We start from the raw sequence: 21745 nt of genomic DNA on the forward strand, positions 1-21745 counted from the left end.
CAGTACAGCTGCAAGGCACAGAAAGGCGTGATGTATTCCTATTTTAATAAAGCTTGGAGAGGAACTACCAAACAGCAGCTACATTTATGCATCCTAAAATAAGACCCCACACATCTCATACTTTGCGCTTGAAACCTGTGTCCTCAGAGGTCGTGGAGGAACCGCTTTACTCTCGTGGCATTGCTTTGGTGGGCTAGGTAGATGTTCAGCCTTTCACTGCTCACTACTGATCACATCAGATTTCATAGACTAGTAAATAGCCCAGTATGCTATACAGCAAATCTGTCAGTATAGATTGTCTGCACATTGCTTAAAAGAGAAAAGCATGCATCCAACGCACAAGAATCGGATATATCTGTTGGGCCAGATCAGCCCTTTCCCAGAAGGTGCTAGGATATGAAGCTCTATTTGGGCATGTGGAGCCCAATCGTGCCACCTCCTGGTTAGGAATGGCCACTTTATTCTACACATCACACAGGTGTTCAGTGCTTGGTAAGTTAACAGTTGACTGGGATTTTCTGCTCAGCTATTCTGCCTTTTCTTGGTACTGACTGCAAATATTGTCAATTTTCCAAATTCTTGAGTTTTAAAAATATCTACTTTGAGGCATAAAGGAAGAGAGATGGACAATTACAGCAGGTGTTCCCTGAGTGAATACACCGAGGAGACTAAGTATGAAAGAAATTTACCAAAAGAATTCCCAGGATAAATGAAAAGCACTCCTCCTCCTTCCATTCATGTTTCCAAAAACCAGGGCACTCTGTGTTGATGAGGCTATGGCCATCCAGATAAGCCTCAGCAAGTGTCTTTGACCTTCCTTTAAACAGTTGGTACTAAATTCTGCTGTTCGCACTGAATTGCACCTTAAGCAGCTCCACCGATTCAAATAGCACCATTTAAAAAGTGAAGCGCTATTTTTTTTTTTTTTTTTTACACAAGGGTATCAGAATCTAACCTTTGGTTATTGCATTTATATTGTTCCCTCTTTGCAAGAGAATTTACTGTGTTTCAAAGCACATGTTTTCTAAGATCACAGATCAAATGGTCCTCAACTGCTTCAGATGTCTGAAAGGGAGAGATTTTTATTATTATTTTTTTTAATCACATCGATCTTTTTTTTTTTCCTCCTCTTAAGGAAGCCCAGCTTTTATGACTAACAACTTAGAGTCAATATAAACACTTACAAGGCTTACTTTGTTATACTCATTCTAACATTTACAGTATTTTGTTTTCCCTAAATCCGGTTATCGCCTGGGATTCATCTGCGTGACATTCTGCAAGGCAAAAGCACTTCCCAAGGTTATGAACATATACCATGTTGTCACACCACGATAAAGGAAACTATTGACCTTTTAAAGAAAATATTAAAAAAGCAAAGCTCATCACTCAGTATACCTGCAGTATATTCTACTGATTTTCATGATTACAAAGATATTAGCTGCATCAGTCAATATATTATATTTGTATAAGGACTGCCTGATAGCCCACTAATGGCAAAAGAAAGATTCTCATTAACTTTAGTGAGCTTTCAACCAAGTCAGTAATGCTTAGCACATCACTGCTTTATAGAAATCATAAGTACCTTCTATTCATCTAGAGTTTGCACTGATATTACTCCTTTTTTATTGAAAAAGATCCAAATTTGAGATATATAAATCTAGTTTCTAATGAAGCCAAGATATCTAAAATACATGCTCTAAATATTAGAGTGTTCCCCAAGTCAATCTTCCAGGTATTTACACTGCATTTCTTGGGACAGTAAAGTAAACAATGATTAATACAAACTATTTGTGAACACAGATTTCTTCTCACCTGATGTAAACATCAGAAAAAAAAGAAACAATAGGCAGAAAAGTGACCACTCACATATTAATATTAATGTATGAATTTACATTAACATTTTACATTAATCTTATTTTAATCCAAAGGCTTGTTTAGACAGAGTAAACTAATAAATTTGCAGATGTATTTTCACAAATAGTTTTCAATGGAAAATTTGATAAAAATTAAAAAGCATCAGAGGCCTGGCTTTAGCAGGTCACGGGCTTGACCAACAGCCTTTCACATCTTGGGCTAAGAATATGATTGTCGTATTCTGTGTTGCCAAGACAAATAATTTTCATATAGCAGTGTTATTGCCCTCGGTTTTTAATAGAAACATATACTTATGAACTAGATCTGCCTTCCTATATGAAAAGCAAATGAATCTCCAAGAGTCCAAAGAAATCCAAAACCCACATAAGCCAATATATTAGTTGAAATCCTGAACATAAGACAAAATGAATTTGCATTACATCAACAGTTTTCAGACCAGCTAGAACAATTATTGCAGGCTTGTATGAAAGACTGTACTAATGCTCATTGAGTGTGAAGGCTAAGTAATTATATACCTTTTGAATAATCATGCCCTGTCCTACAAGGAGCTTTATGATGCTGAGCTATATGAGTCTAATCGACATAACTGGAGGTTTAACAAACTCATGCTATGCCACGTGGAATAATCTAGAGACTTAACTCTAGATTAAAGTTAAAGGCCTGATTCTCATTGCCTTCAGAATGCCAATTGAAAGTCTGAGGTCAATTGTACTGTCATTACATAGAGAGAAATTAGCTACCTCATTACCCAAGTAATGCTGATATTTCCATAGGGAGAGATGCTCTTAGTTTGGCCAGCTCTCTCCAATAGGTCTTTTTCCTTTAATGTTTATATTACAAAACATAGCAAGCTTTTAAAATATACTACGCAAGATATTTCAAAGCCACACACATACATAAAATTTGCTTGTCCCAAAAAGCATATAGATAATTAGCTGACACTTTAGCTTATTAAAAATAAAGCTCATATAAAACAAGTTTTGAACTACCAAACAGTTCCAGTCAACTGTAGCTTTCTAGCTGTGAAGGTGCAAGTGACAAAGTCACACACTTATTTTATATTCATAATCACAGGCATCTTACACAAAGCAGTAAATATTTACATACGTGCAAAAATAACACATGTAAGCAGCTCATTAGCTACCATGGTGGGAAGTATATGCTGAGCATGACATCATATGGTATGGGATATCCCCTTGCTCAAGAAAATGCTCTTTTGTCATTTTTCATCTGACCAAGCACTACCTGACCTCATACATTGATTGGGATATCTCCTTACTAGAAGCAGGATAATCTTACCTAAGAAAATAATTACCTGTAACCAGTTTACAATAAAATCATGTACAGCTATCCATGAAAGTGTGATTCTTCCAGCTCTTGTAACAGCTTGGCACACAAAATAGTTCAGCGAATACAGAAAAGCCCCCCCCGACAGATGGAGATTTGCCTATTCTTTAGAGTTCAGCTACCTATCACAATTAAAAGAGGTCTTTTGATTTTTTTGCTAACTAGATTATATTATTAGAATAAATACGTTCAGTGCATTTTGCAAAAGTTTGAACAAACTAATATAGACTGTGGTAAATATCACCAACCATTCACACTTCACAAGTTCTTCTAATAGATGACTTATAAATGGCTTTGCCATTTCTAATAGTGCTATAATTATGTAGGAGCTACTTCTACATGAAACAGGTAATGACCCAGGGGGAAATAAAGTATCTTCTGATTAAATGACTGATCTAGTGCCTTAGAGACTGGGTTCATTTTCCGAATCCACCACAGATTCCCTCGGTGATTTTTAGAGAAATTATTTGTTTTATGCCTTCACACTTTGTATCTAAGAAGCGCTAGTACCTTTTTCCTCACCTTTCTTTGCGTTGTTTGGTAAGTACACAAATTCTCTGCCACGGTCCCTTTTCTGTGGGTTTCACCACATATTGCACCATGGAGGCTCTAACCCAAATAAGGACTAAACTAAATAATTTCTGTTCATCCCTCAGCGGTGAGGGGTAAATAACTACTGATTTAGGTATGCATCTGAAACAGGCCAACCTGTAGGACACAAACCTACATATTAAAACCGTAATTTGTTGTTTTTAAAATAAGTACACCAAAATGCACAACAACAACAACAACAAAAAAATCAAGCAAAAACTCCATTAAAACATGGGGTCTTATGTTTACAAGTAAATTCAATGTCATAAACTGAAACCGTATTTCTGGAAGGCTTATCACTTGTGTGCCTTTCCACAGTTTCACACAGCAGCATGTCTCTTCTGAACCTCAGGTTCTAGCAACTGACATGAAAAATCACAGCACTTTCAAGCCAGAGCAAATGCTTGAGGCTCTCGACTCTGAAGGAAAAACCTTCAAATCTACACTTAGGCATTTAATACAAAATCTACTGGCAATCAAAAAACCTTAGTACACCATAAAAATAACAGCTGGCTGCTATTGTTATGTATGTATCTGATCATACATTATATTTTAAAGAACAGAAATCCAGAGTCTGGAAGCATCACTTCATCACAGACATATCCTAGAAATATGGTACTACAGAGATCCTTGCATCACTGTCCCGTGCTCTTCTGGCATCCAAAATAAATTCTGCCAGTTCTACACATTTCCTTTCTATTTATACCCAGCAGCAACCAGTGCATTAATTCTTGTTTCCTTAAGTAGTTATACTCTTACCTTGAAGAAAGTGTTTTAACAGTCATCATATGTTAGACTCTAAAACAAATCTCTAGAAAGCTTGACAGATGGTGTTTTGAAGGATAATGCCAGGTATCTGGTGTGAATCTGACATTAGCATTCCCTATAGACAACTCACCTTCATCTCTTAAAAATCCACTAAAATACATGCAGCTCTGGTTATGCTAAGAAGGAATGAGAAAACTAAGCATTTATTCAATCTCACAGTTGCCCAAAATGCAATTTCCACACCAACTTGACGCCTAGAAACACCTATTTTATTCTTGTTCTTTTAACTTTACTTTGCACGCTTTCGATTTTGTCCTTCATACATTTTCTTTCTTTCCATGCATACGCACACAGTCTCAGTAGATACCTCCCCCCTCTGGGAAAAGATCGAACTGCAAGGTGCAAAAAATACATCCCTCTAAGAAATAAGGACTTTGTTTATCGTGTGTTTATCAGAAAAACAACTGTAAAAAGTAGCATGGCTGCCTCTTTGGTGGCTATGACAAAAGTGTACTAAATGTGTCGGTATTCGTACTGAATTTCCAAGCTATCACACAGGAGTACTCTAACAAAACCCAGACTCAGTATCTTCATTCACAATCAATAAAACATATATTAAGGAAAGACAATATAAAGACTGCTGACAGAGAAAGACACTTACTGCTAGCAGTGTAAGTTTTGATTAGCTATGATTTTCCTTGAGACATAACAGAACTTTGGAAATTATTCACCGCTTCTGAACGTGACTTTATTTGAATTTGTGACTCTCTCAAGGGCCTAACGATACATTTCTTTGTCTTAGTCTCATTTAAGGGCTTGATACGTTGTCTTAATCCATGCACCATTCTTTACTACTTCTTTTTGACATTAGGCTCCAAGTTTAACAGGGATAACAGAGATTTTTAAAATTTATATTATATACCTCAGAAGAAACAGAAGTATAAGGGGAACTTACTGGATTACACTTCTGCAAAAGTTGAAATGCTGTACCACAAGGCCCGTACTAATAACTATACTGAACAGTTATTAGAGAGGAAATTACAAACTTTTGAAAGAATGTCTAGTTGAACTAGTGAGTGAATGACAGTAAATAAACAAAAAAAATGTTATGAGCAGTATATTCTGGATCACCATATAAATCCAAGAGAAAAATCATCATGTCCGGGATGAAACAGTGTCATGAAATCGATAAGCCATATCCAATCAATGCCTGACACTGCGTAGTCAACTAAAATCGTGCCACATTAACGGCGTAATCGTATTACCATATAAACCTTATTACTTAAACACGGGAAACAAGACATAACGAGTTTAACGAGAAGCCAGCATCTGTCTTTGTGTAAATAAACCCGGGAACCAGGGAAGCCCTTCCCGCAGAGCCTAACCAGCCGCAGCAGAGGCGATGCACCTCTGAGGAAGAGCCACGGAAGGGCACTTTCCCGATCGGGGAGCGCAGGCACCCGGCGGCCGCAACCGGCTTCCGACCGACGGGCTGGGCTCCCCCGGCGAGGAGCCCGGCGGGGTCCGGGGGAGGCTCTGGGGCACACAAGCCCCACGAACTGCCGCTGCACGACCCCGGCAGGGACCGGGCGTGTCGCTCCGCGCCTCCCCGCGCCCACGCGTGGCCAAGTCCCCACTCGGCGGAGCGGGCGCCCGCTGGCCGTTTCCCCTGACAAGGCTGGGCGGGAGCGCGGCCGCACCGCCGCCCAGCCCGGCCCGGCCCGACGCCCGCCCAGAGACCCCAGTTCCCTCGCCCGCGCCCCGCCGGGGCCGCCGAGCGCAGACCCAGAGGGCGGCCCCCGCCCCGCGGAGCGCCCCGGGCTGGGGGAGCGGCGGGGCCGCGGCGCCCCGCGGCGGCCGTTGGGCCGCGGCAGGCGGGAGCGGAGCCTTACCGTCGGCCAGGAGGCGCATCGCGTGAACAAAGGAGGGATCCAGGCTGTCCTTCTCTGCCATCAGCTCGGGCAGGTACTTCTCCTGCTCCATCGCCTCGGGGCCGCGGCGCCTGGGCACGCCGGGGCGGGCTGCGCGGCCGCCGGCTCACTCCGCGTCTCCGGTCGCCTCCTCGTCTCCCGCCCCCCTCGTCGCCCCGCGGCTCGCAGGTGCGCCGCGCCGCGCCGGCCGCCACTCCCGCGGCGGGGCGCTGCCCTGGGCGGCCGCGGCGCCGCCTCCGCCTTCCCCTCGCGCCGCGCGGGGGCGGGGGCTGGGGCGTGCGCGGGTCGGCGCGTGCCGCTGTCCGCCCGCCTCGCGCTGCCGGTCGCCCCCCGCCCCCCCCCCGCAGGCAGTGAGCCGCCCTCTCCCACCGGCCGCCTTAACTAGGGAGGCGGGGCGAGGCGCGCCCCGCCCCCCCGCTGCTCCCATTGGTGGTTGCGCCCCGCCAGGCGGGACCGCTCGCGGGAGACTCGCCTCGCCATTGGCTGTCGGTAAGTGGGCGGGGCGGGGGGCGCGCGTGAAGGAGAGAAAGAGGGAGAGTGAGTGTGCGTGACGTGTGTGTGTGCTATGTGTGTGTGAGTGGTTTTGCGTGTGCAAGTGTGAGAGCGGCGTGTGCGGGAGCGCGCTCTGCGTGTGTGTGTGTTGCGTTGGTGTGTGAGTTTGTGTGTTGCGCCTGTGTATAACAGCATGCGCGTGGGTCTGTGCCCGTGTGTGTGCGCGTGTGTCTCAGCGTGCACCTATACGTCTGCACACCTGTGTCTCTGCGTGGGCCTCTCTGCCTGTGCACGCGTGTCTGTGTGCCTCCGTCGGTGCGCGAGTTGCGTGCCTGCGCGTGCCAGCGGGTGTGCTGTGGCTGCGGCCGCGCTCCGGCCAGCTGCGGCCGAGCGCGTGTGGCCGCGCCGGTGCCTCTGTGCCCGTTGTCACGCCGTGGCCGTGGCCGTGTCTCTGTGCTCGCCCGTCTGGGTGTCCGTGCGTGCGCCCCCCCCCCAGCTCCCCGCACGCCCCGCTGCCGGTCCCCGCGCCGCCCGGCCGGCGGGCGCTGTCCGCAGTGCTGAACCCGCGGGCGGGGCCGAGGCGGCCGCGCTGCCCGGCGCTGCCCGGCGCTGCCCGGCTCTGCCCGGCTCTGCCCGCTCCCTCCCGCCCCGGCGGCCCCACGAAGCACGGAGTGCCTTCTCCGAGCTCCGCCGCCGCGCTCCCCGTTCTCCTTGACCCGCCAGCTCTCCGCGGGGCCCGGGGAGGTGCCCCGCTAACGGGGTGCCGCATGGGCGGCGTGCGTGTGCAGGAGCTGCGAGACAGCCTCCCCCCCGAGGGGGTGATCAGAGCACCAGCAGTCAGGCACGGCTGCTGAAGCGGCGCGCTGGAAATGTCCGCCCGTGGGTGCTGCGCACAGCTGGCGAGTGCGCGGGGGGTGGCCGGCTGTCCTGGGGGGAAGAAGCGGCGATCTCTGCCCAGCAATGCCGAGCTGCACCTCCCGGAGCAGCTCTCTGCAGCTCCCACGGCCCCACGCTACAGAATTAAACCTATTATGCAATTAAAGTGCCTACAGCTGGAGTAAATAAAATTGGGTTTAATTAGAATTTAGCTTAAATATACATTTACTATAGGTCATATTTATCCAGGATCTTCCCCCCAACAGGCAATTTAGTAACGTGTTTTGATTTTGAGAGTAAACAAAAGGTGCTCAACTCATGTTAAGCTGTTAAAATTCAGTTGTGGGACCTCAAGAGCAGTTGGTCTACCAGACAACATGGTGTCTTCTGTACTCAATCCCTGTGTGAGATTCTTTCTTAGTACTTAGCACAAAGACTACTAACTTGGTATTTATTCTAATGAAATAGGTAGTCGCTGCAATAATACACTAGTAAATTGCCTACTACTGTTCATCTCAATTCTTTTGTTGCGGTGCTTGGAATTTTATTTTTTTTTTCAGAGGATAAAGGAATGAAGAAAGGTAAAAATCAAGACAAAAACTCTGTAAGGGCATCCACAAGGTTTTGAAGACATTGTACAGCCATTGCATAAAAATTTGGTCTGTGATGTTTTCAAAATCTTAAAATACATGCAGGCAGCCTTTACGCAATTTCCACTCAGCATGCAGATAATTGAGGGACTACGCGTGTTTACAAGAATATGTAGAGAATGTCAGTGGCCGATGTGCTATTATTCTATAGTATTTCCAGCGTGGGAAATAAAGTACCTGAGAACTAACTTCCCTGCTGAGAAAGAAGAGGAGCAGGAAAACAGTGTGATTTCAGCAAACTTGCGAAACGCTGAAGAAGCAGTGAAGACTGATAGCAGAACTGAAAGGTTTAATTGGCAATCAGCTTTACTACAAACTGGGTGTGGGGATAAATGGAAGGCATAAGTCCACCTTTAAAAAATAAATAAAACAAAGAGAAGCATAGAACTAAGATATTTTATTAATAATTTACCCTGATTCAATTTATCGCACGAATAGTTCTTCTTCTTTCCCGCTTAACAGCATAGCAAGAAATGGCATACTGTTTGCAACACAGTTCAGGACTGTCTTGCTTGAGAGCTCATCTATGTCTTCAGATCATACTTCTGTGCCTCTGTTCATCAGAATAATTCAGGCTGGTGCCCCTCAGTTCAAAAAGAGAGAAGACCGGTGACCGGTGTATTCTCCTAAAGCACCTTCAAGACAAATCTAAGCCACCCTCACTCAGCAGCAATCCTGCTCTCGTAGCTTTCAAAACATACCATATGGTCATGTATATGGAAAATGAGTTTTGGGGGTTTTCCATCTGGGGTGTTAGAAGAATAGTGTTCCTTTAGTCTGTTTAATTGTACTTAACCTACTTAGATCATAGGAAGCTTTGATTTAAACACCTTTAAGTTTATTAAACAGTGGGAAGTGCTACGTTCATCAAACTCATTTTTTCTGGTCAAAGGAGTAGAGAGCAGGTTTGCCTGCACACCTTTTTACAGCAAAGTAGACTGTAAGTTAATTTTTCAGAAGTTATAAAGTTAAATTGACTTTCAGTGACACTTAGGCTGCAAAGCCATTGAAATGCTTTTCTGAATTTTACCTTATACCTCATTAAAAGAAAAAAAAAAAAGCATTAAAAACTGTCAGATGGGAAATATAGACCTCTAATGACATCAAGCATGACTTCATTGCTAGTTGGAGATCAATTTTTTTCATAGCTACTAAAAACCAAAGACACATTTTACAACTTTTTAGTTTGAAGTGTCAAGCCAAATTAAAGTTTATCTGCACTATATTTTATTACTAAGTTTGATATTGAAGTGGATCACAGCATACCAGATTATAGCTTATTTGAAGGTAGAACAGGTAACAATCATTATGCATTTTTGCCAGTGCCAACTAAATAGACATGTATTATCATGTAGCACTGAAGTCAAAAGGCAGTGGAAGCAAACAATTGCAGGAAAATCTCCAAACTTTCCAAACACTTATTTAAAAATTATGAAATCTTTTGAGAATGTGCAGTAGAATGAACGGTCAGTGTGAGCACAGCGACAATGAATTACCCTTCTGACACATCATATTAAAGTCAATATAATAATTTAAATCAGTACAGTTATCTATGTGTGTGTGAGTTCACCTAGGACCTCATACACCAAAGATCAGATTTGTCAAGAGTTTTCAATTTCACAAATTCCATTTTCTTTCAAATTTCTTCTCTGTTTCACTTGCTTTAGCTATGGGTAAAGGGTTATCTGGTTCTTGAACTGACTACAGATCAGGATAAAAAAACCTAGAGAGTTTCTCCTACCATCTATGTTAATGATATCCTTCCCTTACAGTGGAATTATAATTGACAATATAAGGAATAAAGAAGCAGCAATACATGTCCAAGAAAGAGGGAATGTCCTCACCTCCTTTATTTTAGGTTATTTAATTCCTTCTTGGGATACTGTCTGTATCCAGACTCCATCTGATCTCTGCACCCTGGCCTGTGGATACTAGTTCTTGGACCATGTGGCTTCACTGTCTGATAATGGGGCAGCTGAGCATGCACAAGCTGTCAATGCAAAGCTTGTTACCACGTAACAACACTGGGATGAAGTATTGGGCTTTGGCCAGCGGTGGGTCTGGCTGGAACTGGCTGTGTCCTCTCCTCATAGAGGCCACCCCTGCAGTCCTTCGTACTGCTGACACCTTGCCACATAATCCGGAAGGGAGGTGTGCATCAGCAAGTACACAAGTCACTGTAGATCACCTTCGGACTACCCCGGGCACAGCAAAAGACTCAGCTGTAGGGTCCAGCCTACAGCTGACTGATTTCTGCAGCAAGTCCCTGATTTCAGTAGAGTTTTCATTTCTCCACTCATACAACTGAATAAATACTGATTTTCTTAGAGACAAGTCATACAGATTAGTCTTTATATAAATGACAGAAATAGCTTCAGTAAAAAAAATTAAAAAAAATTAAAAAAAAATCAGTATTTATTTCCTTCCAAGGCATTAAATAGTTTCATGTACCTGGTGAGCCTAGGACTCCAGAAGAGTTCAGTGTGAGTTCCAGGTATACATCGAATGCTGGCTTATGCTATAACTTGGTTTATGATACCCACATTACAAGTTCTTAGTTCATCAAAACACACATCAAATAAAACTCTGTATGTTACAGCTTTATTTTGCATATAGCATTTTTGAGATGTTGTAAAGAAGTAACTGAAAAAGTAACCCAGGGTAAACACCATGGAAGGAAGCATAGCCTCCTATAACTATTAAACAGCAGCTGAAGACAGAAAAAATGCTTAAATAGAAATGAACAGCAAAGAATAAAACACAGTCTAGAATGTCTGTTCTCTTCTTTCTTCCTTGTGACGGTGCCAAAACTGACAGAGAAGTTGTGAGTCTATGACATAACTATAATTTTCTCCTCTCCACATGTAGGTAAACACCTGATCTTATATTTTGCTGCCGGTGTTTGAAGCTCTGTCTCTGCTCTTCCTTCTGACCTTTATATCACAGCTTATCCATTGCAGGTAGCTCAAACACTTTCACAAAAATCTTCTCTGTGATCATAGAACGGTCTCCACTTCACCAGTTTCCTCTAACCTTACTACAATCAATGAGTAATTGGTGTCTGAAATTCCCTTTCATCCTTACCTCCAACATTTAGAACTGTTCCTTTTCATACAAAACCTCTGATTACATTGCTTTCTAATTTTCCTTTTCACATGATGCAAAATTCTTCCTTTTGTACTCTTCTTTTACTTTGTCCCTTTCTGCTTATTGTTTCTGCCATCCTGTCCCAGTATGCAAATCTCCCTTCAATACAAATTTCTCCCTTGAAAGATAACAACAACGATAATAATACCTTATGGACAAACTGAGGTCTAAAGAAGGTGATATGTGATTTAGAATAATTGAGTTACAGTTTCCAGACTCCTAGGACTCTTCCTTGAGCTAATCTTTCATTTTATAGTTAAGCGTCGATTATTCAGCACAGCAAGTTACAGAAGTTGGTAGTCTTGTCTAGCTTTAGGCATGTAAAAATCAGATGTCTAAGTCTACTGCAGTCACCACAGACACCTTTTAGGGTCAGTAGGTTGAAATAGGCTCTTCCAGCAGTTTGTTCATCTGACCTGCAGGTAACTATCTTTGGTTGAGATGAGTCATCCTATGCAAAATCTGATTTCTCTCCACTGGGTATGAAGTCAATAACTAGATCAGACGTAAACATCTAGCTTGTACATAACAACATTAGTGCAAATGAATTCCAACAGATTTCAGTAGTGTATGACAATACAGAGGCCAGAGGAGTTTGTCATTATATAATAGATGATGGAACAGAAAAATAAGTCTGCCAAAAGGTGCATGTGATTTGCATGACAAAATGTATTCTGCCTCAGACATGTGGAGGTAGAAAGGCAGGCCATGCTCAAAATAAAATGATAGAATTTATTTGAGAAAAAAAAGATGAGAGGTGCATACATATAGTTTATCTAAGACATAAGTAAATATACAAATACCTGAAGAAAGTATTATACCCATGTGGGAACTGAATTGTTTATAGGATGCAAAGGATATAGAAATAAGGAGATTAAAATACATATGGGAAAATGTACACTGAATGTAAGAAGCTACTTTTACCATTTCATTTAGGAAGTGAACTTTCATCAGAAGTAGAAAGCAAAGAAAGGGAATCTTGTATGTATGGATACAAGAAAAATGGTAATACAATATAATTCTGATTTTTTTGTGCACTATTTTGGTTTTTGGGTTTGGTTGGGGTTTTTTGTTTGTTTGTGGTTGATTTTTTGGGTTGATTTTTTTTTTTTTGAGGGTTTTTTCCCCATGCATTTGTAGCTTTTTATCCAGTTTGTCTGATCTTAGTTTAAATTTTGTTCAGAGAATATTTATTTGTAATTGATTAATCAGCAACATGATTGTGTTAACTTTGCTTCCTTAAGAAGGATACAATGGAGACAACTGTCTGAGCTCAATTAGTTTATTGATCAGGTACACAAAGCCCATAGCCAGGCAACATGATAAAATTATACTTTATTAATCCATTGGTCTATTGCAATGTTGCAACAACTGAAATGGAGCAAATTCAGTATATGATTTAACATATGCCTAGTTATGCATTTACAATACACAGCTCTACAGAATTTAGCCAGTTCCCACTTATCAGAAGTGTAGAAGTACACAAAGAAAATCCCACACAAATCACCTGTGGATGGTATCCATCTGAGGATCTTAAAACCAAACATATAAAACTACAGGACATACAAATCATCAACAGACTGGAACAAAAAAAGAAAATTCTTCACTAAACACATTTCAAGATATGTCACAATATTAAAAGGTCAGAAAGAGTTCAACTAACTCTCCAAACCATAGTCAAGCATTATGGAAATTTTGTTCAAAATGAAGCCTAACATGGGGAAGGGTTTGATATGATACAGCATCTTTATCAATTTACATACTCTTATGTATAAACTTATATAATTGCTTATTGTAAACCCTTTCAAAGTGTGTAATACTAGCAGCTCAACAGTTTAAGAAAAATACTTCTTGCTAAATACAGGATTGGAAATAACTATCCTGCAGGACCTTGAAAAAGAGAAGCTTTGGAGCTTTAAAGGAACCTAAATCTCTCCACCTTCTATAAAAAGAACTATTTTAGGCAAAACATTTCATTAGGCACCTAAAACTTAGGAACCGGTTAGGTGTCTAATTTAGGATTAAATGCAGGTGTTACCACCAGTATGAAACAAAAAACCCACAGAAAATATCTTCTTTTGACAATGTATATTCTAGTTCAGCAGATGGCTGTGAAGTGATGTTCATTCCACTCATAAAGATTTGTCTGTTTTTAAAGAAATTATAGAATCAATACTTCATATATATTGCCATCTTACTGGATCATAGAACAAAAATTCTGTGACTGGAAAAGTCACTGAAAGATTTTAAGGCTCTTTCTTAGCAATATACAAAAGAAGGTGTGTGGAAGACAGAAAACGATATGAAAATTGAGTTAGCATTTTATTAACTGTAAACCATGGAAAGATGTTATAAATTATTTCACAATTTATTTGATCAAAACTGAGCATATCTGAACGAAATTTTTTAATGGGTAATGGGAGATGTAGACATTTCCCGTTCAGAAGAATAAAAAAGCTTACCAGCTTTGTGAATCAGTTTTCCTTAGAGAACAATTCCTCTATGAAAACACTTTTAAATTATCAGTTTCTCTTTCTAGGAAAGAGCACTTCGACTTCTAAAATATCCTTAGTCCACACTGAGCATTCTCAACCGTAAGATTTAGAAAAATCAGTATGAACCCAAATTTTAAAGCCTTCAGATCACGTGTAGTTTCAAAACTTTTCACAAGTCTTCCCCTTGTCCTTGCTTCTCTAACATTAGCAAAGCCATTTAATGCTCCCAGCAGTTTCTTTTTGGCGAAGTCGTCAGTATTTAGTTGTACTCATAATAGGTCTCTTAGAGATGTGCAGAGTAAATGGAGAAGGTCAGAAACTTAAAAGACAGGAAATTTAAAAAGCAGGCAAACATTTAGCAAGTTTGCGGAAAAAAAAAAAAAATGTTTTCACTGTCTGACCAGCTCCAGTTATAAAGTAATTAGAATGAAAATGTTAAAAGCTCAGCAAATGTTGTTAAATCTGCTCGTAATGATGGAGTTTATTTGCCATTTGTGCCAGAGCAAATGGATTTGCTTTATTTCAGGAGCTGTGCTGTATTAGCCTCAACTATTGCACAGCTCAGTTCACCCATGAAGCAAATGGATGATGAGTCATTCTTTTTTTTCTGAATAGAGCATTAAGTGCAGTCTCATCTTGCTGTTATTTAATTTTCCAAATAAGTCATTCCAAAGCTCTAGGAACTCTGCGATTATATAATGTTTTTATTTTTTTTAGGAGATGAAATTTAAGGACTGATCATACCACTGTAACCTATGCTTAAGCACTGTCCCACTTCAGTCAGTATCATACTAATTTTATGTAATGACTGAAAAATCATATTGCCTCTGATCTTAATTTTATAGGATTTTGATTTATTATTTTAAGCTTTGACATCTCAAGGGCAATTCAAACTTACAGATTTACAAAACTTTTAATAATTACTATGCATTTCTATAAATCTAGTGTACTGTGCTCAAATGGGAAATCAACAGCTGCTAAAAGAAAAACTTGTGAGAAATCTACAACGCAATGATACTTCCCAAACTATGTAAATGTCAGCTACCTAAGAGTTCCTAAAATGTAATTACATTCATTTTTTAGGAATATCAAAATACAAAGCCTGATGGATTCGAAGAGATTTATTTTAAAATAATTTTTAAAATTAATTATGCAAAACTACTTTTGTCTGCTCCTGTATTTGCAATTTACTTTTTTATCCTCATATACTTCATTTTAAACATAACTCGCTCATGATAATACCACAAAACATTCATATTTTAACTACAGAATAGACATCTATTGAGCACTTTTGGAATAATTTCCCAGAACAGACTACCCACCCCATAAAAGACCTGTGCAAGCACAAAGTGACTATAGTATTTACAATATTAACTGAATCCTTTATTGTTTCCAAAAGTTTTCTGATTAAGTCCACTAAAAGAGAAAAATAATCAAATTGTCATGGATGCAGGTTTTGTGTTTTTTTTCTGGTTTTCGTTTTGTTTTGTTTTGTGGGGTTTTTTTGCTTCCTTTCCTAAATGACCATTGTTTTTAATTTGAGCATTGCCATTGACAATGGACGTTGAATGAAGCACGAGGACACTGCAGCAGATGTGCTCCAATCTGCTGGAACTGCTGTCGCGCTGCCCACCAGCACTGCTTCCCACTGACTCTAGGGGAAGGTCTAGGTTTTTTGCTTGTCTCTAAAACTGAAGGAGGGGGAGTATTTCTCTGCCATAGAAAAAGGAGTTGTTTGAGTTTGTTGTTTGGGGTTTTTTTCTGAGGGCGGACTTGTTTAGACACTTTCTTTTGGGAGTTTAAACCTTTCTCAAGATAAAATGTTGATGCATCAGACTATGTCAGATTGGTTGCTTGATTTAAGTTATTTGTTTTCCAAGTAATTCAGAACAATTTCCATTCCATCCATCCTCTTCCCTTTTCTGCTATATACCATTCAATTTATATATCAGAAGACTGGGGTTATAGCTGTATATCATCTTGACTAGTGATTTTTAAAAATAATTCCATGTCTCTTCCATCTCTTTGCAGAATTACAAAGTCCTACTTTACTTTTTTTTTTTTTTAATATAAATGAAATGACTGGACTTCTTATGTTTAGCCTCTACATTGCTGTCTGTCTTCTGCTGAGCACCTGTCTTATGCTGAACTGAACTGCTTTTTATCCTCTTGTATAAATCTATATTCAGAGAAATCTGTAAAGAGCATGTGTGTAGCTGAGGGAAAGTCTGCTGAATGTTGAATGCGTAATGGCAATATATCTTTGCATCTACTTTTTCAGTTCATTTCTGCTTATATCTTTTTCTCCTATAAACAGCAGTTTTTACATTTAATTACAAGAAAAAATAAATAGAGAGGTGTAAGAAGGGGAAAGGAAAGAGTTTTCTTAATGAACTCAGTACTTAGGTAGTTACACAAGCATAAGCTTCAAGCCATACTAGATAATGTACTGGCAGTTACTCTTTGTGAGAGGGTTGATGTCTCACCAAACTAGGCAATTGTTCCCTGTAAGACCCAGAGAACTTAATCCCTCCTGGCTGATACTACAGTATTCCTGAGTCACTAAACCATCTGACAGAAAAAATAATTAATCCACTTTCTGCTATACCGAGGTTATGTGTTTCTATTGAATGCAGATGTGGATGTTACCATACAAAGCCTGGTATCTGATCACACATAGCTAGAAACAGCTACCCATTTAGCAGAAAAACTTCAGATATCCCCATAAAATAGGAATATTGGCAGAAAATCTGTACATTTTGCCTGCCGCACTTGGTTCAAGTTTATATATTTCTTGGTTTAAGCAGAGAGTTGTGCTGCCTTAAATACAGTGTGTTTACTACAAAGAATATTTCATAAGATTGGAAGTAGGCAACTTCAGGAAAGACCAGATGCCAACTATGGAATTTCTGCATCAGCTTGCTTTCCTTTGCCCCCTGTTCCCCCAAGGCACATGGCTTTGGACATAGGAATCAGGTGGCTGCATCTGATTAGCTAGAAAGAAAATCCTTTGATAGTAATAGGATAAGTTATCTGCATTTCTTATTTAGGACTGTAGGCTATATTCTGATTAGAAACCATGTTACAATTTTATAAATAAGATATTAATTACTTAAGGAAGAGGCTTCCAATTGTTTACTTCCCCCCTCCCCCCCGCCCCTCAATTATACTTACTACAAAACTAAAAAGAAATAACACTTCTTCTCTACTTAAGAGACAATTTTGTGCTACAATCATCAAATTGTTGTTACCTTCTTAGGCAATTCCAAAGTGTCATGGTTTAACCTGGCAGGCAGCTAGAACAACCACTCAGCCGTTCGCTCACTCCTCCCACCCCCCTACATGAGATGGGAGATAGAATTGGGGGGAAAAAAAAGTAAAACTCAGGGCTTGAGATAAACACAGTTTAATATGACAGAAAAGGAAGAAAATAATAATTATTGATGATAATAATAATAATACTAGTAGTAGTAGTAGAAGAAGAAGAAGAAGAAGAATATACAAAGCAGGTGATGCACAGCACAATTGCTCACCATCAATGCCCAGCTAGTTCCTGAGCCACGGTCTAAACCTCCGGCCAGCTTCTCCCAAGTTATATACTGAGCATGACATCATATTGTATGGAATATCCCTTTGGTCAGTTGGGGTCAGCTGTCCTGGCTGTGTCCCCTCGCAGCTTCTTGTGCACCCCCAGCCTCCTTGCTGGAGGGGCAGTATGAGAAGCTGAACAGTTCATGCCTAGTGTAAACATTGCCTAGCAACAACCAAAATATCAGTGTATTATCAACATTATTCTCATAGTAAATCCAAAACACAGCACTATACCCACTGCTAGGAAGAAAATTAACTCTATCCCAGCTGAAACCAGGACACAAAGAAATTTCTCACTTGGAAAACAGTGGATTTTTTCAAGTCCTCTTAACCTTATCAAGTTCCCTGGTTTTGTAAATTGATTTTATCCTGTTGCCTTATGACCTTTCAAAAGAAATTTATTCTGGTTTGACACAAAGGGAAAGGATAAGTAGCGATTGTAACTATCAATTACCCAACACTGACTTCCTCTGTTCATCAAAGTTCTTTGTAATTTTTCCACACTTCTAGGGGGTCTTTTCAGTATTGCAGGAATTCAAGTTGACTGAACTAGATGTGGGCAAAGTTGGTGTTTTACATTTGTAACTTGGTAGATGTTAGATTTGACATACGTTGTGCTGTTATCAGACTCATTTTTAAAAAGCCACTGTAAGATTGATTAAGCCACACCACTGCATGTAAATTAAGGAAGGGAATTAGGGAAGGCCAGACTGGGGTGGGAGGAGAAGAGCCAGAACTCATGTGAGCTGTTCACTACAGCTCCAGAGGAATCCTTCATGTGTACCAGTGTTCTACTCCGTGCTTGCATCTGCAAAAGGCAGCTCAGGGACTGCAAATTCAGCTTTGGGAGAAGGAATCATCATAGAATCACAGAATCATAGAATGGTTTGGGTTGGAAGGGACCTCAAAGATCATTTAGTTCCAACCCCCCTGCCATGGGCAGGGACACCCTCCACTAGACCACATTGCCCAGAGCCTCATCCAACCTAGTCTTAAACACTGCCAGGGAGGGGACATCCACAACTTCTCTGGGCAACCTGTTCCAGTGCCTCACCACCCTCACAGTAAAGAATTTTTTTTAACATCTAATCTAAATCGACCCTCCTTCAGCTTGAACCCATTACCCCTTGTCCTGTCACTACACTCCCTGATAAAAAGTCCCTCTCCAGCTTTCCTGTAGGCCCCCTTCAGAAACTGGTAAGCTGTAATTAGATCTCCCCGGAGCCTTCTCTTCTCCAGGCTGAACAATCCCAACTCTCTCAGCCTGTCCTCATAGGAGAGGTGCTCCAGCCCTCTGATCAGCTTCGTGCCCCTCCTCTGGACTCTCTCCAACAGCTCCATGTCCTTCTTATGCTGGGGCCCCCAGAGCTGGACACAGTACTCCAGGTGGGGTCTCACAAGAGCAGAGTGGAGGGGCAGGATCACCTCCCTCGACCTGCTGGTCACGCATCTTTTGATGCAGCCCAGGACACAGTTGGCTTTCTGGGCTGCAAACGCACACTGCCGGCTCATGTTGAGCTTCTCATCAATCAATACCCCCAAGTCCTTCTCCTCGGGGCTGCTTTCAATCCATTCTTTACCCAGTCTATAGTCGTGCTTGGGATTGCGCCGACCCATGTGCAGGACCTTGCACTTGGCCTTGTTGAACTTCATGTGGTTCACACGGGCCCACCTCTCCAGCCTGTCCAGGTCCCTCTGGATGGCATCCCTTCCCTCCAGTGTGTCAACCACACCACACAGCTTGGTGTTATTGGCAAACTTGCTGAGGGTGCACTCGATCCCGCTGTCCATGTTGCCGACAAAGATGTTGAACAGTGCGGGTCCCAGTACCGACCCCTGAGGAACAGCACTCGTCACCGTTCTCCATTTGGACATCTAGCCGTTGACCACAACTCTTTGAGTGCCACCATCCAGCCAATTCCATACCCACTGAGCGGTCCATCCATCGAATCCATGTCTCTCCAATTTAGGGACAAGGACGTCGTGCGGGACAGTGTCAAATGCCTTGCACAAGTCCAGGTAGATGACGTCAGCTGCCCTTCCCTTATCCACCAACGCTGTAACCCCATCATAGAAGGCCAGCAAATTTTTCAGGCACAATTTGCCCTTAATGAAGCCATGTTGGCTGTCACCAATCACCTCCTTATTTTCCAAGTGCCTGAGCATGGTCTCCAGGAGGGTCTGTTCCATGATCTTGCCAGGCATGGAGGTGAGACTGACCAGTCTGTAGTTCCCTGGGTATTCCTTTTTACCCTTCTTAAAAATGGGGGTTATGTTCCCCCTCTTCCAGTTGGCAGAAACTTTGCCAGACCGCCAGGACTTCTCAAATAGGATGGCGAGTGGCCTGGCCACTTCATCCGCCAGTTCCCTCAAGACCCACGGATGCAACTCATCAGGTCCCACGGACTTGTGCACCTTCAGTTTCCTTAGATATTCTCAAACCTGATCTTCTCCTACAGTGGGCGGTTCTGCATTCTCCCAGTCCCTGCCTTCTGCGACCTGGGCAGGGTGGCTCAAGGATTTCCCAGTGAAGCCTGAGGCAAAGAAGGCATTGAGTACCTCAGCCTTCTCCATATCCTGGGTAACCAGGTCACCTCTTTCATTCCGGAGGGGACCCACATTTTCCCTCGTCCTCCTCTTATCACTAACATACCTATAGAAGCTTTTCTTGTTGTCCTTGACATCCCTGGCCGGACTAATTTCTATCAGGGCTTTGGCTTTCCTAACCTGCTCCCTGGCTGCTCGGACAGTTTCTCTGTATTCTTCCCAGGCTACCTGCCCTTGCTTCCACCCTCTGTAGGCTTCCTTTTTTTGTTTGACTTTGCCCAGGAGCTCCTTGTTCATCCACGGGGGCCTCTTGGTGGATTTGCTTGACTTCCTCTTTGTTGGGATGCATTGCTCCTGAGCTTGGAGGAGGTGACCCTTGAATATTAGCCAGCTGTCTTGGGCCCCTCTTCCTTCCAGGGCTTTGTCCCAAATAAGCAATTCCAGAGTGGGAGGAGTAAGAAAAAGACCTTATCCAAAATCTGTATATACATTCTAGGGGAAACGAAAATAAGAGCCCAGCAAACAATAGGTGTCATCCTGGTTTTTTGGACCTTCTTTTGAATGCTGGACAGTTTTCCCTACAGTTTTATGCTTTGCCTTAGGCTTGAGAAGAAATTGTTCTAGTTTAAGAAGCAGCTGGTCTGACTGTGCTATTCTTTTGACTTCCTCAGATACTATTAGTTTAGTGAATTACTATATGAAGTTGATGCCCAGCTGAAAAGGAATTCGATAACTGTATTTATGCCAAAATAATTTATTGCAGCATCAGATAAAACCAATTCCATTAAAAACAAAAAGGAATTATCTGGTACTTCATGAGTCAAAACAGATAAACACAGGTTTGCAGTTAAAAAGATGCCCCAAAAAAAAAAAAAAGAGACCAGTGGTATAGGCCATAAAATTACACTCCTCAGAAACTAAACCAGTCACTTTTTCACAGATATACTATAAGCATTCAGGTCTAGGCTGTGTACAAAATATTTTAAAAATACATACATTGCTTTCCTGGTTAAGCTCTACCTTGGGTTCTGTTATCTTAATTTTTTTCAATAGGTCACCTAGGAACATTGTATATGCTACCAAGACACAAGGTCTCTCATGTTCCTTGTATGCTTAAAGCCATCATTGATAGATATTCAGTGGCCTTGAAGTCCAGCAAAGACTGCCCTGGATATGTCCTTCTAAATAAATTTTTCTTTATCTTTCTACTGGGTGTTGCAGGCCCAAATTATCCATATGCTATTTACTACATTTGTATTCAAATAGTTTTGTAAGACCTTTCTATCTGCCAGCACTTGCGGTAGCAGTGACAGCTGTCCCTATTCCTTGGCAGACATGCTTCTATTTGAGAGAGGGAAACTAAGTACGTGTGTGCTATCAGTGACCTCAACATAATTTTAGAGCCCTCGTTTTCTGAAAGCAGGCAGTAGTTCTA

At 41.7% G+C, this 21745-nt stretch overlaps 1 protein-coding gene and 1 long non-coding RNA gene across 6 annotated transcripts in view; both read right to left on the minus strand.

The window, feature by feature from the left end:
- KHDRBS2 (KH RNA binding domain containing, signal transduction associated 2) overlaps positions 1-6838 on the minus strand; it is a 380284-nt gene extending 373446 nt beyond the window's left edge. For all 5 annotated transcript variants that reach the window (XR_012834428.1, XR_012834430.1, XR_012834432.1 and 2 more), the window contains exon 1: positions 6474-6838. Coding sequence is in view for 1 of the 5 variants with exons in the window: in XM_075747410.1 (XP_075603525.1) it covers positions 6474-6564 (91 nt within the window). In the remaining 4 variants the exon portion in view is untranslated. The remainder of the gene's footprint in view (positions 1-6473) is intronic.
- LOC142600939 (uncharacterized) overlaps positions 1-21745 on the minus strand; it is a 734111-nt gene that overhangs the window by 478105 nt on the left and 234261 nt on the right. The window lies entirely within an intron of this gene.

Source organism: Balearica regulorum, chromosome 3 (genome assembly GCF_011004875.1).
Source record: "Balearica regulorum gibbericeps isolate bBalReg1 chromosome 3, bBalReg1.pri, whole genome shotgun sequence".
Lineage (NCBI taxonomy): Eukaryota > Metazoa > Chordata > Aves > Gruiformes > Gruidae > Balearica > Balearica regulorum.